Source organism: Delphinus delphis, chromosome 19, assembly GCF_949987515.2.
Source record: "Delphinus delphis chromosome 19, mDelDel1.2, whole genome shotgun sequence".
NCBI classification, from domain to species: domain Eukaryota; kingdom Metazoa; phylum Chordata; class Mammalia; order Artiodactyla; family Delphinidae; genus Delphinus; species Delphinus delphis.
In genome coordinates, this window is record NC_082701.1 from 7,831,129 (window position 1) to 7,846,414 (window position 15,286).

Genomic DNA, 15,286 nt, shown 5'->3' on the forward strand with positions numbered 1-15,286 from the left:
GCCAAGGACTTTAAATCTAGTAATAGAGGAAAACATACACATTATTAATATGCAGTGCAGGATAAGGACTATAAGAAATGTCCAGAGAAAGTGCTGTAAAAGCTTAGAGATGATAACTTAGCTGGAGACAAGGGCAGGAGGGGGAGGATAGGTAGAGGTCAAGGAAAACTTCATGGAAGTGATGGCATCAGAAGATTAATTACCATTGAATTCAGCCTTGAAAGATTTCTACAGGTGAGGAAGGGGACATGAGGAAAGGCAGGGAAGTTAAAGATCTCTTTGCAAGACACCAAGGACTCCAGTGTTACTGGATTCAAGAGAAATGAGGCTGGAAGAGTTCATTGGACCAGATGTGTAGGGCTTGAAATGCCAGGCCGAATAGTTGGTCTTTATCAGTGGCTACTCGTGGAAGCTAAAGGCTTTTAAGAAAGTGAAAATTACATTTGGGTTCTGGGAAGAATGATGAGTACTGTGCAACATAAACTGGACAGGGGAGAGGCCGGATACAAGGAGACCGGTTTATTAAGAGGTACCAAGTGCCTGACCCATGGTGGTGGGAATGGAGATGAAGAGGCTTAGAATGAGGTAATTTGTTGCCTCCATGTCTTTCCTCTGTGACACCTCTGCCAGCTGGAGCCCTTTGGAGCCGTAGCATCTGTAGGTAACACTGTGGACATGGCTGCCTCAGAGAAGCAGGCTTGCCAGGAACTCTCTCCGAGAGGACAGACTGTGTCCACAGTCACTTCTCTGGACTGCCTCCCTGGGTTTTTACTGAGGCATTGATTACTAAGCAGGCAGATGCCACTCTTAGGGTTGCTAGATTTAGCAAACAAAAATAGAGGATGCCAGGGACTTCCCTGGTGGTCCAGTGGTTAAGACTCCGTGCTCCCAATGCAGGGGGCCTGGGTTCAGTTCCTGGTCAGGGAACTAGATCCCACACGCATGCCTCAACTAAAGATCCTGCACGTGGCAATGAAGATCCCGTGTGCTGCAACTAGGACCCAGCGCAGCCAAATAAATAAAAGAAGAAACCCAAGCTGTGCTTTTAAAAAAAAAAGAGGATGCCAGTTAGATTGAAATTTCAGATAATGGATAATTTTTTAGTATAAGCATGTCCCACGAAATATTTGATTTATCTGATATTCCAGTTTAACTGGATGTCCTGTATTTAGTCTGTCAGTCCTAACTATCAATACTTCTCATTCTTCCCTGGCCCTGGGATCAGCTTCATCCGCTCCCATTTCCTACCTGTTACCTCCTGAATTAGTCTCCTGTGGGTCAGGAGTCAGGTAGCGTATGTGCTGCGCAGGAGAGATCAGTCTAGCAGTTTGGGGGGTTGGTGTCCCAACTCAGCGCCAGGGTTTGATACTGCCACATGCTGTGCCTGTGTACAGCACGCAGGGCAGATTTCTGTCTATAACCAGACGGAGAGGGAGACAGGAAGACCTTACGTTCCAACGTCAGAGGGGCTGTGAGAGGCTCTACGGAGCCTTCCAGGTTTCAACCCAGTGTCTCAGAATATATCTGCAGCCTGGAGATGATATCCCTGAAATGTGGCTCCTCCCACACCTCACCTCATCCTCATTTCCCTTTTCAGTTCTACCCCACTCACATTCCACAAAGGCGCTTGGAGCTCTTTGACTTAGGCATACTGTTGCTAAGCTCGTACCGTTCCCTTTGCCTAAAACACCCTTCCCACATTCTTCACCCACAAGTACCTCTCCTTCCCTTTCCCCTTCCTCTGTGCCAGCCTGGGTCAAGGATCCTTCCTCTGGGTTCCCAAAGAGCCCTCTGCAAACCTTCCTCATAACCTTTTCCACAGTTGATTGATTCCACCTGTTACTGGTGTGTCTCCCATGAAAATATGGGCTTCCTAAGGATAAGGACCTGCTGCGTCAGTGTCCTCAGCGCTCACCACCATGCCTGCACCTAGTAGGTGCTCAGTAAATAGGTGCTGAACGAATAGGATGCTGTTTGGGAGGTTCACTGCCCCTTAAACCCCCATCTGTATTCTTTAGGGAGCACCCAGCTCCAGCTTCCCCCTGCCCAGTACACATGCCTGGACACTTCTCCGCACTTCAGGGCTGGGAGGATTTGGGGTTTTTTGGCCACGCCACATGGCTTGTGGGATCTTAGTTTCCCCGACCAGGGATTGAACCCGGGCCCTTGGCAATGAAAGCACAGAGTCCTAACCACTGGACTGCCAGGCAATTCCCCTTGTCTGGGAGGATTTTACAGCACTCTCGTTAGCGTTAAAGAAAACCTGTCTGGAAAGTCTCAGCCCTGGACCTACCTGTGCCCACACCTTCCACATGCCCAGACTGATAAGGCCCTGCATATCCTGGCATGAGCCAAAGACATGGGCTGGACCCTCTCGCCTGTTTCCCAGGCATTCCAGCGCCAGGTGGCTGCTCTCTCCACCCTCCCTTCTGCACACAACCTTCTGTGCCTTCTAGAACCATCCTCCTCACTGGCATCAAATGCCTTCTATCAAGCCATTTGTTGCCTTCATTGCTAGGGCTTGAAGGAATGAATATAGAGAACTGGGCTGCCTGCTTGTGCCCACCGTGTGTCTGTGTGTGTGTGTCGGGGGGTGGGGGGGCAGTGGCGGTAAATCTAAGAATCCCTCCACCTGGACACAAAGTGAATGAAAACACGGATGGGTGGTTTGGTTCTGTAAGGGGGTAAGTGGGTCAGGCCCTCCACTGGGTGGTGTGGGGGGAGGAGCTTCGGGTCGTCTTGTTTGTTTTTTTTTTTGCGATACGCGGGCCTCTCACTGTTGTGGCCTCTTCCGTTGCGGAGCACAGGCTCTGGACGCGCAGGCTCAGCAGCCATGGCTCACGGGCCCAGCCGCTCCGCGGCATGTGGGATCTTCCCAGACCGGGGCACGAACCCGCGTCCCCTGCATTGGCAGGGGGACTCCCAACCACTGCGCCACCAAGGGAAGCCCTGTCTTGGTTTTTAGATGCAGAGTAAAGGAGAGAGATGTAGGTTGGGAGGAGGCTGGGAGACAGACAGAGCCCCCAGCCCCAGGTTAGGACAGAAATAGAATACCTCAGCTGCTGCAGGTACTCATTTGCAAGACTGCTGTGGGAGGCAAGGCTGAGAGGGAGTCTCTTCAGATGCTTCCAACATGAGCTTCACAAACAGACTTGGGTAATGCTAGGAAGTGTCTCTGGAAGGAGGTCAGCGGACAGGACAGTGATGACCTGTGTCCGTGGTCCGGAAGGACACCTTGTGACCTGGGCTCTCAGCTCTAGAGCAGCAGCCGTCCTGGCCCTTGGCCTTGTGCCCCAGCCCTGCTCCTGAGACAAGTGAGGCCTCCAGGAATTGGCAGGCAGATTGGGCAGCAGAGACCCTTGCAGGAAGTTTAGGAGAGGCTCCTCGAGCTCTGGTGTGCAGCCTTTTCCCTGTGATCAGTGGTTTGGCCTGGGAAACCTCGGGGAGCGCTCAGAGAGCAAGCCACTGACGAAGCGCTCCTCTGGTCACCGTGGCAGAGGCAGCTGACCACTGAGGGCCCTTGTGGTCTGTGGTTCCTGCCCTTCAGGCTGGCTGGGGACCTGCGTATTAGGAAGGATCCTGATACTGAGGGCCTGCCTTAGCTCTGGGTCTTTTCTGGTGTCTCAGTTGAACTAGCCCCCCCAGAGTAGGGCCCTTGGGGGACTTGGTGGCCAACTTCTTGCTGGGAAACAAGGGACTTACCTCTCCGCTCCTGGTCCACCCTACTCGGGGCTCTCCCTGCAGGTACCTGAAGGAATTCCGCACTGAGCAGTGCCCGCTCTTTGTGCAACACAAATGTACTCAGCATCGGCCCTACACCTGCTTCCACTGGCATTTCGTGAACCAGCGACGCCGCCGGTCCATCCGCCGTCGGGACGGCACCTTCAACTACAGCCCCGACGTCTACTGCACCAAGTACGACGAGGCCACAGGCCTCTGCCCGGAGGGCGACGAGTGAGTGCTGCCCAGCCTGCCCTCAGAGGAGCCCCCTGCCTCCTGGATCAGATGCCCTCACAATAGTCCAGTCAGAGTCCAAGAAGCCAGCCAGAGCCTGCCTTTGGGGACCTGCTGCAGCCTGGCCCACCGTCCTATGGTTTGGACCTGGGTTCAGACCCCGCCATCATCTGGGGGAGACCCTTTCTCCTTTCCCTACTTTTGGGAAGCCCTATACAGGCCTTTCTTCTGCTAAGCCTAAGGGCCACATCTGAACCAAAGTGGCTTCCTGGGCCTTCTTGCCTGGTCCCTTGCAGGTCACAAGGACCCTCTCCCCAGCCCGTACTGCCCACTCCATCCCATGCAGTTCCCACCAAGGCTGGCTGTTTAGTGACATACAGCCTCTCTAGTTCCCTTTTTGCTGACCCTAAATATTTTGCCACAAAGCTCTGTGAAGAGACAGGGCATAACACATGACAAACATGAGGTGGCAAACCTGGGAACGTCACTGAGGGAGCACTTACTGACCCTGCCTAACGAGTGTCTCAGCCGTGCGGAGGTGGTGACGGAGGCACTGCGGGGTGTTCTGTGGGTGCACCTCACTGAACCACCCGACCCAGCTCTTCCATTTCTCCCAGGGGTCAAAGGCTTGCTCACCCCTCCCCCCAGCTTCATGAAGCACCCAGGGCCCGAGGGCGTTTGCTTCTCTGAAGACCCCTGACCTAGGCAGTGTTTGTTCTCCCAAGAGTGCCCCCCTCTGGAGCTTCTCTTCAGGACAGCCCAGGGCACTGGCTGAGTAGTCTTTGAGAAGCTGAAGTGGGAATGCCAGGCCTTTCAGGGCCCACTTTGGGCTACAGCACCCACCGGCAGTGGGAGGGTGGCTCTGTTACCTCAGCAGGACTCGTCACTTGCTTGCCTCTTTGACCCACCATCAGTACACCCGCTGGGTCATGAGAAAGCCTTCAACGGGCAGGGAAGGGCACGGCTGGTGGCCCAGGCTGCAGGGGGCGAAGGTGAGTGACCCCCACCCCTGCTGCTGTGTTTCAGGTGCCCATTCCTGCACAGGACCACAGGGGACACTGAGCGCAGGTACCACCTGCGCTACTATAAGACTGGAATCTGCATCCACGAGACAGACTCAAAAGGCAACTGCACCAAAAACGGCCTGCACTGCGCTTTTGCTCATGGGCCCCATGACCTCCGCTCCCCTGTCTACGACATCAGGTGGGCTGATGGCTGAGGGCCGGGGTGGGGGCCTGGCTGCAGACGCGGTGAGTACCACCGACGGAGTGCAGGGCTGGCACTCTGGTTCCTTCCTCCTCATGCCCTCTCCCCGCTCTCTCTGTCCTCTCCTCTCTTCCCAGGGAGCTCCAGGCAATGGAGGCCTTGCAGAACGGCCAGACCACAGTAGAGGGCAGCATAGAGGGCCAGTCGGCTGGGGCCGCAAGCCACGCCATGATAGAAAAAATCCTCAGTGAGGAGCCTCGGTGGCAAGGTAAAGGTGGCCACACAAATGGCCATGCCCCCTCCCACCAGCTGTCTGTCCTCCCCCCTCTCCTCCCTATGGCTGCTCTGAGGACATGGCTCACCACCACCTGTTGCCTTCTCCAGCCCAAGCCACCGCCTCTGCTGGGAGGCACTTGCCCCCTCATCCCACCTCACATCCCGCCAACTGCAGCCCTGGCATCCGGTGGCACTTCTGGGGGAGTCTCCCCAGATACACCTTGCCCTGCTCCTGTCACCCCAGGTGCTCCCTAAATTCCGTCAGGAGGCTTTCACACATACACAGTCATACACGTATATGAGTACACATAGGTGTATTCTCAACTCTCCTGCGGACGCCCTTTTAACTCTGTGAGCTGTGAGTATCTCCAGTGAGGGACGGCGGCATCCTCCTTACCTCTCTCCCGGGTCTCAGTCTTGGCATTGGCCCACGAGGAGGTGGCCCTGCTCATACCTCTCACAAAAGCCTCGGCTCCTAGACTCCTTCCTAGTGGCTTCTCCTTCCCCTCCCCGCGCCCCGCCCCTGCCTCATCCACCTGACCCCTGCCTCTGGCCCCCTGTGCAGAGACCGCTTATGTGCTGGGGAACTATAAGACGGAGCCGTGCAAGAAGCCCCCACGGCTGTGCCGCCAGGGTTATGCCTGTCCCTACTACCACAACAGCAAGGACCGGCGGCGGAGTCCCCGGAAACACAAATACAGGTCCTTTGGCCCAAGCAGGCCAGCCGTGGGAGGGAGGGTGGCAGGGAAGGGATCACTGCAGGGGCTGCTTGCACTGTGCTCTCAGGGAGGCCAGCCCTGGGGATCACAGAATCACAGCACCCAGGTACGAGGGGAGAGAATGGTCAGGATAGCTGAACGATAGGGGGCCTTCCTGGATCCTCCTTTGGCATGAAATGAGGATTTTGGGTTAGAAGCCCCTCTAGTTCGGATCCTGAGGGGCGTTTGCCAGGGCCCAGCTGTGGTGTGGTTGTAGCCTGGCTCTCCTTGGGCTGCACAGTGCTCGGGGGGAGGACTTGGCTAAAGCGAGCAAAACAGTGTCCTTCTTGGTGATGCAGCCAGGTTGGGCCAGAGAAGCAAAGCCAGGCTTCTGGCCCCAGTAAGGCCCTCACTCTGCCGCTGATGTTTCCTACTTCTGAGCCTGGCTGTGCAAAGCCGGGAGACCAGAGAGGGGCCCTGAACAGCAGCGATCTCATTGGCTCCCCCAGATCCGCTCTGCGTCCATCTGACCCCATCCTCTTATTTAACCAGGTCATCTCCATGTCCGAACGTAAAACACGGGGATGAGTGGGGTGACCCTGGCAAGTGTGAGAACGGAGACTCCTGCCAGTACTGCCACACCCGCACGGAGCAGCAGTTCCACCCAGAGGTGGGCCTTGGAGCTGGCGCCCGAGCTGCGGCCCTTCGAGGGTTGGGGGTAGCTTAACATATCCTCTTTGGAAAGCAAGGAGGAAGGAAAGGAGGGTCCGGGCCGATGCTGGCAGAATCCATCCTGACACCATCCTGGGAGGGATCTGTAGCCGCAGGCTCCCCCCCGGGCAGTACGTAAAGGAGCCCCACACCCTGATTCGGCAGCTTTCCACACTCACCGAGCAGCCCTTGGCCCCCGGTTTTGTTTCCCTGAGCCCCCCTGATAGGGAGAGCACGCACTGGGCATGGTGACTTGGCCGTTCTGGGCTTTGCACCACTTGTGGTACTTAACGTAGCATCAAGATTTAAAAAATAAGAAATCCCCTTACCGTTGTCCTGTACCATATGAGGGCCTAGGGTACCAGCAGCTTCGCTGGTGCAGCCCCTAGCCCCACGGTGTGGCCTGGGCTCTGTCAGTGCCACAGTCTCACATACGGTATGTAGAGGCATGTGCTGTCCCTTCCCTTGGTTCCATGGAGGTCAGGACACCCTGAGATAGACACACGGACGGAAACTACGTGATGTGGGCTACAGACAGCAGGGTAGAAAGTTAGGCCCAGCGTAGATCCCAACCCAGAGTGCTCCAGGGTGGATGGGTGTTGCCTGTGAACTTGGCTCCCTTAATGCCCACAGTTACATTGGAAGGTCACAGCCCTGGCCAAGATCATGAGTTGAGAGTAGCATGGAGAAGATCCCTTTGTGAGAGCTGGGTCAGGGCTGGTTGGGCCTGTGACCACAGGAGGGGGGTGGTCCCTGGCATGCGGGCGGCAGTGTCTGCTCACTCTGGCTTGAGTAAGCAGTTGGCAGGGAGAGACTTAAGGAAGCGGCATCGGGTGGGGAGGAGAAAGGAGAGATTTCTAAGCTAACCCAGCCATGCTGAAGGCACCCCTGGCTGCCTTTCTCTCTCTGCCCAAGCCTGACCCACCTCTGTTCTGCTCTGCCCTCCAGATCTATAAATCTACCAAGTGCAACGACATGCAGCAGTCGGGCAGCTGTCCCCGAGGACCCTTCTGCGCCTTCGCCCACGTAGACCGTATGCTGTTCCCATTGCCCTGGGGCAGTGCCCTCTCCACCCTCCCCTTCCGTCCCCCCTCCCCCTAAGTTCAGTGTTAGCCAGCAGTGGGCCCCTGTCCCCCCTGGAAGTTCCATTCCCCCACCCCCCCGCCCCACCTCTCTGGAACTGGTCTCAAAACCCTGGAGCTTCCAAGGCCGTGAGACAGCAGGGACTGTGCCCCTGGTTGCACACTCACAGGCCCAGGCAGGGTGAGGCACCCTCCCCGAGCCAACTAGGCAAATCCCAGCAGCCACCCCGTGCCCCACCCATGGCAGACATCACTAACTGAACACAGCACTCTGCCCTGCTGAGAGCAGAGCTGTCCAATCAAAATTTAATGCAACCCCCCTTATGTCATTTTAGATATTTTAGTAACCACATCTAAAAAGAAGAAAAAGAAATAGGTCAATTTTTAATAATATATTTTTATTTAACCCAACATAAAATAATATCATTTAAAATACAGTCAACATAAAATCAAGATATTTTCCCTTTTTGTTTTCAAACCAAGTCTTTGAAAGCTGGCGTGTACTTGAATAGCTGCAGCACATTCCAGTCCAGACTAGGCACATTCCGGGTGCTCAGCAGCTGCATGTGGTCCTGGGCTGCGGTGCCGCTCGGTGCCGCTCCAGACCACCACCGCCAGTCTCAGAGACGGGTTTGAGTTACAACCTGTGTCTACCCCAGGCCACTCTGTTTGTCCTTAACCTCTTTCTAGCCTTAGGCCTTATCTCTGGGATTAGAGTGAAAAATAAACTGAGGCCCCAGGGTGGGGGAAGCACACATGTGGCTCAGAGGTGGGCCCAGCCAAGGCAGCACAGAGAAGCAATGAATGGCCCAAGCTTTGGAGGCGTGTGGATTGGGGTTCAAATCCCAGCTCTTCTGTTTCCTAGCTCAGCCCCCTTGGGAGATATACCTTACCTCTCTGATCCTCAGTTTCCTTATCTGTAAAATGGAGACCATGGTATCACTTTTGTCTTCCAGTCATTTTGAAGATTTACGATTAATACAAATTGCCTGGCACATAGTAAGTGCACAGCACGTGATATTAATAGAAACAGAAGCCTTCCCTTTATACATAGGGCGATGCATGCGCTCCTTTAAAAGAGACCCAGATGCATTTTTGGAGGGACAGAGCTGGCTCAGGAGCCTGCTGACACCCTGCCCCTGTCTCTTGCAGAGCCACCCCTCAGTGATGACCTGCAGCCTTCCTCAGCTGTGTCCAGCCCCACCCAGCCAGGTCCCGTCTTGTACATGCCGTCTGCTGCCGGAGACTCGGTGCCCGTGAGCCCTTCCAGCCCGCATGCCCCTGACCTCAGCGCTGTACGTGCCTGTCCAGGGGGTGGGGTGGGTACCATGCCTGCCCAGAGCCAACGCCTGCCTCTCGTGCCCTGTGCTTGGGGAGGAGGCCTCTGCCCAAGGGTGCTGCCCTTTCTGCCCCAGGGTTCTTCTCTCTGTCAAAAGCTGATAGTGGCTGGAGTGGTGTCCCCAGAGACCTCCGATCAGCCTGGGTAGAGCTGATCACAGGTAGTAGAAGGGACAAAGCCTGTCTGCCCCCCAACACACAGCTTCCACATGGGGTTCTGGGTCCTGGGTGGTGGTTGCTGCCCCCTGGCCAGTTAAAAAGGAACTGAGCCCCTTGATGAAGGGTCTCCCTCCCACGCAGGGACGGAGAATGGGCCGTGCCGCAGCCTGCATTTTGCCCACCAGCCTACTCTCTGCCTTCTCTGCAGCTCCTCTGTAGAAACAGCAGCCTCGGCAGCCCATCTAACCTCTGTGGCTCCCCACCGGGCTCCATCAGGAAGCCCCCGAATCTGGAAGGCATTGTCTTCCCTGGGGAGTCCGGCCTCGCCCCTGGCAGTTATAAGAAGGCTCCTGGCTTCGAGAGGGAAGACCAGGTGGGAGCTGAGTACCTGAAAACTTTGAAATGCCAGGTAAGAGATGAGGGGGCAGCCCAGTGAGGTTAGCATGGGCTAACCTTCTGCATGCGGCAAGAGAAGACCTGGAGGGTTGTCCTGGCCCAGCTATGGGGAATGTGGCTGGGAGATAGGAAGACCCTGTTCCCAGCCTCTTCAAGACTGAGCAGAGCGGGTGAGGCCATCCCATTTTACAGATGAAGACAGGCAGGTTAGCGGCTGAGCACCTCACCCAGTGTCAGAGCCAGTTAATAGAGGGGAAAGGGTTACTATTCCGTCTTCTGACCCCACGTCCGGACTTTGCCCTGCCCTGTGCTGCCTTGATGGGGCAGCAGGGCCTTGGGGAGCAGGACAAGGGGTGTGGAACTGGCTTATCTGTGACTTGGAGTCACAGGGAGGAGAGGAGCAGCTCCCCGGGTTCCCAGGGTAGGGAAGGAGGGTGCGTGTGTGTGAAGGGGGACTGTACAACAGGTGTCTGGTGCCTCCTTCCCCCTCAGTGAGCCATGGCAAGTTGATGCTTAGGAGGACTCATGGGCTCAGGGTCCCTCCCAAGCACCACATTCATCTCCTGCTCCCTGACTTTTCTCTCAGGCCAAGTTAAAACCCCACTCACTAGAGCCCAGGAGTCAAGAGCAGCCTCTGCTTCAGCCCAAACAGGTAAAGAGCCCTCAGCCCCCTTTCTCCCCTTCTGGAACCTGCTGTGGACAGGACAGGCCCAGAACCCCAGGAGGCTTCTTCGGGGAGCACGGGGCACTGCTTTCTCTACAAACTGAGGGCAGGATTAAGGCGGGGCCTCAGCCCCAAATTCAGAGAGGGTGGGAGTCAGGCCCTTGAGCCCCTCATCTCCGGACTCACTCATTAGCCAGTTAAAAAAAATATTAAACATCTGTCCTTGCACTGAACTTGCTTCTCCCTTCCCCTACTGCAGAACTTTAGGGATGAGTAGGCCCTGCAGCCTCCAAGCCACACCTGTCCAACTCCAGCCTCCCAACAAGGTGTTGAGGGCAACCAGGCGAGAGCTGGGATGCACCCTTCCCTTCTGCCCTAGCCAGCCCCCGCCTCCAGCCCCCATCCGTGGGCAGCCATCCCACTATGTCTCTTCTTCACTCTCTCGTTGCAGGATATGCTGGGCATCCTCCCTGTGGGCAGCCCCCTGACCTCAAGCATCTCTTCTAGTATCACCTCCAGCCTAGCAGCTACTCCCCCTAGCCCCGCCGGCACCAGCAGTGTTCCTGGCATGAATGCAAATGCTCTGCCCTTCTACCCCACCAGCGACACGGTAGAGTCGGTCATAGGTAATTGGGCCATTTCTGTTGCTAAGTCTAGGAGCAGGTCTGGAGTCGGAGATACTAGGATTCTGGAGTGAGACTCAAACCAGCATACTGGTCACTTTAGACATCTGTCTTGGGAGAGTCAGAGGGTGGGCATTCTGAGCCCTTTGACCTAAATGGAACATGAGCCCAAGGTGTAGGGCCAAGACTAGCCTTTATAGCCAATTAGCCCTCCAGTTTGCTCTTCTGTGCAGATTAGAAAGAGATGCCTCTTCCCATGGGTCTGTGCAGTCTCATTCCATGACATACGTCATTCAACCCCAGCTAGGTATCCTTGTGAAAAACCTGCACAGCTGTCCTTAGAGTTCCTGGTCATCAGAAGCCACTGCCCTTCTCTTTCAGCAGTCATTTATGGGTGCCACTTTGTGCTAGGTCCTACTGCAGGCACTGGGGTGACAGAGATGAAGACATGCTGTTCCTGCCCTCCCAGTCCAGTTCCTCGGAGCGCAGTGGACATTTGTTGGGCAACTACTGTACACTAGCCACTGAGGGTCCAGAGACCTGCCTGCCCTCAGTGAGCTCAGGGGTGAGACATACAAGCTGTAACGTCAGGGGACAAGACCTCTGTCAGCTGGATTAGAACTCATTTCCCCCGGGTGTATCGAAGAAGGCTTCTGAAAGGAGAGCCATCTGAGCGGGACTTGGCTAGGGGATCGGTGTTGGCAGAGGGGCAGCCCAGGCACAAGCGGAGGCTTGAGCGAGCGCAGCTCCAGTGGGACTGAGCTCGAAGATGAGGCAGGGACAGGAGTAGAGGCAGTAAAGGGCAGGTGGGTCCAGGAGGTGAGGCCTGGAACCTCGGGACTGTGTGGGCCCTCGGGAGGCTGGGAGGCTCACACTCCAGTCACTCTGTCTCTAGAGTCTGCCCTGGATGACCTGGACCTGAACGAGTTTGGGGTAGCTGCCCTAGAGAAGACTTTCGATAACAGCACGGTGCCCCACCCAGGCAGCATCACAATCGGTACTGGGCATGGGTGGGCAGGATGGCTTGGGAGGGCCCCTGGGGTCCAGCCTGGCCCGGGGGTGGGCAGACGAGCCACGCCCTGCTCAGTGTGGCCCCGCGTGGCTTGCCCGGCCCTCACTCGGCCACGCCCCTCACTCGGCCACGCTCCTGGGCCTCTCTTGCAGGCGGCAGTTTGCTGCAGAGCTCCGCACCCGTGAACATCCCTGGCTCCTTGAGCAGCTCTGCTTCCTTCCACTCAGCATCCCCGTCCCCTCCTGTCAGCCTCTCCTCGCATTTCCTGCAGCAGCCCCAGGGCCACCTGAGCCAGTCAGAAAACACATTTTTGGGGACGTCAGCATCACATGGATCTTTGGGTAAGAGGGGGTATGGCTCTCTAAGGCCTGGGGCAGGAATCTGGGCTTTTGGAAAGTGCCTTTGGCCGTTTTGTCCACGGCTAGAGGCAGTGCAGAGTGGAGGTTAGAGTAGGGGCTCTGGGCACGGAGGCAAGTCAGGCCCCGGTTCCATGATTCTCTGAGGTGTGTGAACCTGGACAAGTGACTTCGCCTCCTGTCTTAGTTTCCTCTGTGAAATGGGTATAGTGGCAGCACCCACCTCGTGTGGCGGTTGTGAGGCTTAAAGGAAATAACATGAGTGAAGTGCTAGGCCCCGGGCCAGTGCACAGTGAGAAGTGTGGCCTCGGAGTTGCCAGGGTCTAGGTCTGCTCTCCGTGCCAGTGTGGCGGCTCTGCCTAGTCACCCAGAGCTCCTCGGGGCCAAGGGAGAGGTCTGAACAGGCTCGGCCGTGGCGCGGGGCGGCCTCCCTGTCCAGCAGAAACACCAAGCGGACCCAGCTGTAGCTCCAAAGGCTGTTGGCTGAACCCAGCGTTAGAACTGTGTGGACCAGGGGCTCTGGAGGGCACGTCAGAGCAGAGGGTCCAGAAGCGTGGGTGGAGACCTGCGTGTGTGCGTGGGGCCAGTGCGAACGTCTGCTGAAGTAACAGACGTAAAGCAGCAGACGCCCAACCTGCTGCCTCTCATTCAGCAGCAGCTGCTACTCTTACTTCCCCCTCCCCCAGCAGCTGTTCAAGGAGACCAGAAACACCCTCCCTGAGGGTGCTGGCCATCCTGGTCACACTGAGCCTGAGCCTCTGAGCTGCCCTTTGACATTCTGAGCAGCTTTGGGTCCTTCCCTCATGTCTCTGAAGATGAGTGCAGCACCTTCACCGCTGGTGTTGATGCTGCCGGCTCAGGTGCTTGCTGTTACGTTTGTCGGCTTGCCCGTATTCTGGAGGTATCTTGACTGCAGCCCTATTACTGGCCACGCATTCCTTCCTTCTGTACATAGTTACGGATACAAGGTGAGCTCAGCAGTCTCTGCTGGCGTGGAGCCACGGTCTCTCGGGAGAGGCAGAGGCGCCCAGGCATTACATCATACTTAGAGACCAGCACTATTGTGTGGAGGCAACAGGCTGGGTGCTGCGATTCAGAATAATAGAGGGACCTAACCTGGGTGGGGCTCCCCGAGGAAGTGGCGCCTCTCCACGAGCAGAAATGCCACCCGGGCGGGAGGAGAAGCACAGGTGGAGCTTGCTCCTGGCCAGGGCTGCCTCAGCAGGGATCCCAAGTTCTCGCCTCCAGGACAGGGCTGAGAGCCTCACATCTCCATACAGGATGACGTTGGTCATGTAGGTGCACTTGTGTTGCTTGGAGGACAGACTCTCTTAAATCCGTTTGGTTCCAGAACATCCTGGCTGGATTAGTGGGAAAGGGAGCAAGAAAGAAGTCATTAGAATGATATGTGTGGGCAGAATGAGGCCAGAGGTGGATATGAGTCTCCCTCAGAAGACAGGGGCCGTCCTGGGGGCCACAGAGCAGGGGCACGTGGTGTTAGTTAAACATCTGCTGAATGAGTGGGTGAAGGGGGCGGTGGATGAGCACACAGCTTAGCTGTTTGCAAAGAGTAGGCCTTTGGAGCCAGACGCCCTGGCTGTGTCCTGGCTCTACCATGTAACTGTTTTTGTGATTCCTGGCACCATGTTTCATGTCCGTTTCCTCACTGTAAACAAGGGGGATGGACCAAGGGCTCCCTGTGCTCTTCCGGCTCCAGCTCTGCCTTCATCTGAGGCTCTTGACCCAAGTCTTTTTCCCTGAATCTCCTCCTGGGCCTCACATCAGGGTGCAAGAAGGCTCCCCTTTCTCTAGGCTGAAAGTGAAGTTGGGCTCGCAAATTGCCACACTCCAGACTGCTCTCCCTACAGCACTTCCCAAGTCCCCTGAATCACCTCGTGAGGCAAGTGATGGGAGCCCCACTTTACAGACGGGGATGCTGAGACTCGGAAGTTAAATAGCAGCTGATGAGTAACAGGTGGCGCCTGCGCATCCCTGTGAAATTCCCCAGCCTGACATTGCTGGAGCCTTGCACAGCCAGCCCCTGGAGGCCCCCAGGCAGGGCTGGACAGGGCGGGGGGGGGGGGGGGGGGGGGCGGGCCAGGCCCAAGCCCAAAGCTCTTCGGAGCTCTGATGTTCCTCCCCTTCCTGGGGCAGGTCTGAATGGGATGAATAGCAGCATCTGGGAGCATTTTGCCTCTGGAAGCTTCTCCCCGGGCACTTCCCCTGCCTTCCTGTCAGGGCCTGGGGCTGCCGAGCTGGCCCGGCTTCGGCAAGAGCTAGATGAAGCCAACGGCACCATCAAGCAGTGGGAGGAGTCCTGGAAGCAGGCAAGACAGGTACTGGCCCCGCCCACCCGCCTTTCCCGGGGCCTGTGGCATCTAGCCCAAGCCCGTCTTACACAGAGTGGGCACAGGGGCTGGGGGAGGCCAGGGGTCCTGGGGAACAGAGCAGAAACTCCGTTTGGCTTATTCTCTCCCCCTGTGGAAAAACTTGCCTTGCCGGTCAGGACCCTGGGGTGGCTGGTATCCCAGGCCTGGAATTCCCTCTGTGAGCTGCTTATTTGGTCTGGGCCCATAGCACTGCTTGCTTCTGCCCAGAAGCCCTGACTCTCCAGGGCTCTAGGTCCAGGGTTCTAGGTTCTGAGATGGGCCTTATGTCCAGCCACAGCATGGCTGCCCCTGGAGGTGCTGGCCAGCTCTGCCTGGTGCTCCCCTGCTGTGCTGGGCTCAGCCCCTTTCCCTGCCCACAGAGGGTCTCTTGCAGGTCCTGAAACCTCTCCTCTCTGCAGGCAGCATCAGCCCTCCTCCCTGC

The 15,286-nt window shown here is 56.7% G+C and overlaps 1 protein-coding gene across 1 annotated transcript in view; it reads left to right on the forward strand.

Moving 5' to 3' along the window:
• Nucleotides 1-15,286, forward strand: part of UNK (unk zinc finger) — a 33,793-nt gene that overhangs the window by 15,823 nt on the left and 2,684 nt on the right. The window contains exons 2-14 of the mRNA XM_059996931.2: nt 3,745-3,954; nt 4,981-5,157; nt 5,298-5,428; nt 6,002-6,137; nt 6,687-6,804; nt 7,794-7,878; nt 9,080-9,222; nt 9,633-9,833; nt 10,407-10,472; nt 10,936-11,110; nt 12,003-12,104; nt 12,272-12,460; nt 14,630-14,811. Coding sequence (XP_059852914.1) covers nt 3,745-3,954; nt 4,981-5,157; nt 5,298-5,428; nt 6,002-6,137; nt 6,687-6,804; nt 7,794-7,878; nt 9,080-9,222; nt 9,633-9,833; nt 10,407-10,472; nt 10,936-11,110; nt 12,003-12,104; nt 12,272-12,460; nt 14,630-14,811 — 1,915 coding nt within the window. The remainder of the gene's footprint in view (nt 1-3,744; nt 3,955-4,980; nt 5,158-5,297; nt 5,429-6,001; nt 6,138-6,686; nt 6,805-7,793; nt 7,879-9,079; nt 9,223-9,632; nt 9,834-10,406; nt 10,473-10,935; nt 11,111-12,002; nt 12,105-12,271; nt 12,461-14,629; nt 14,812-15,286) is intronic.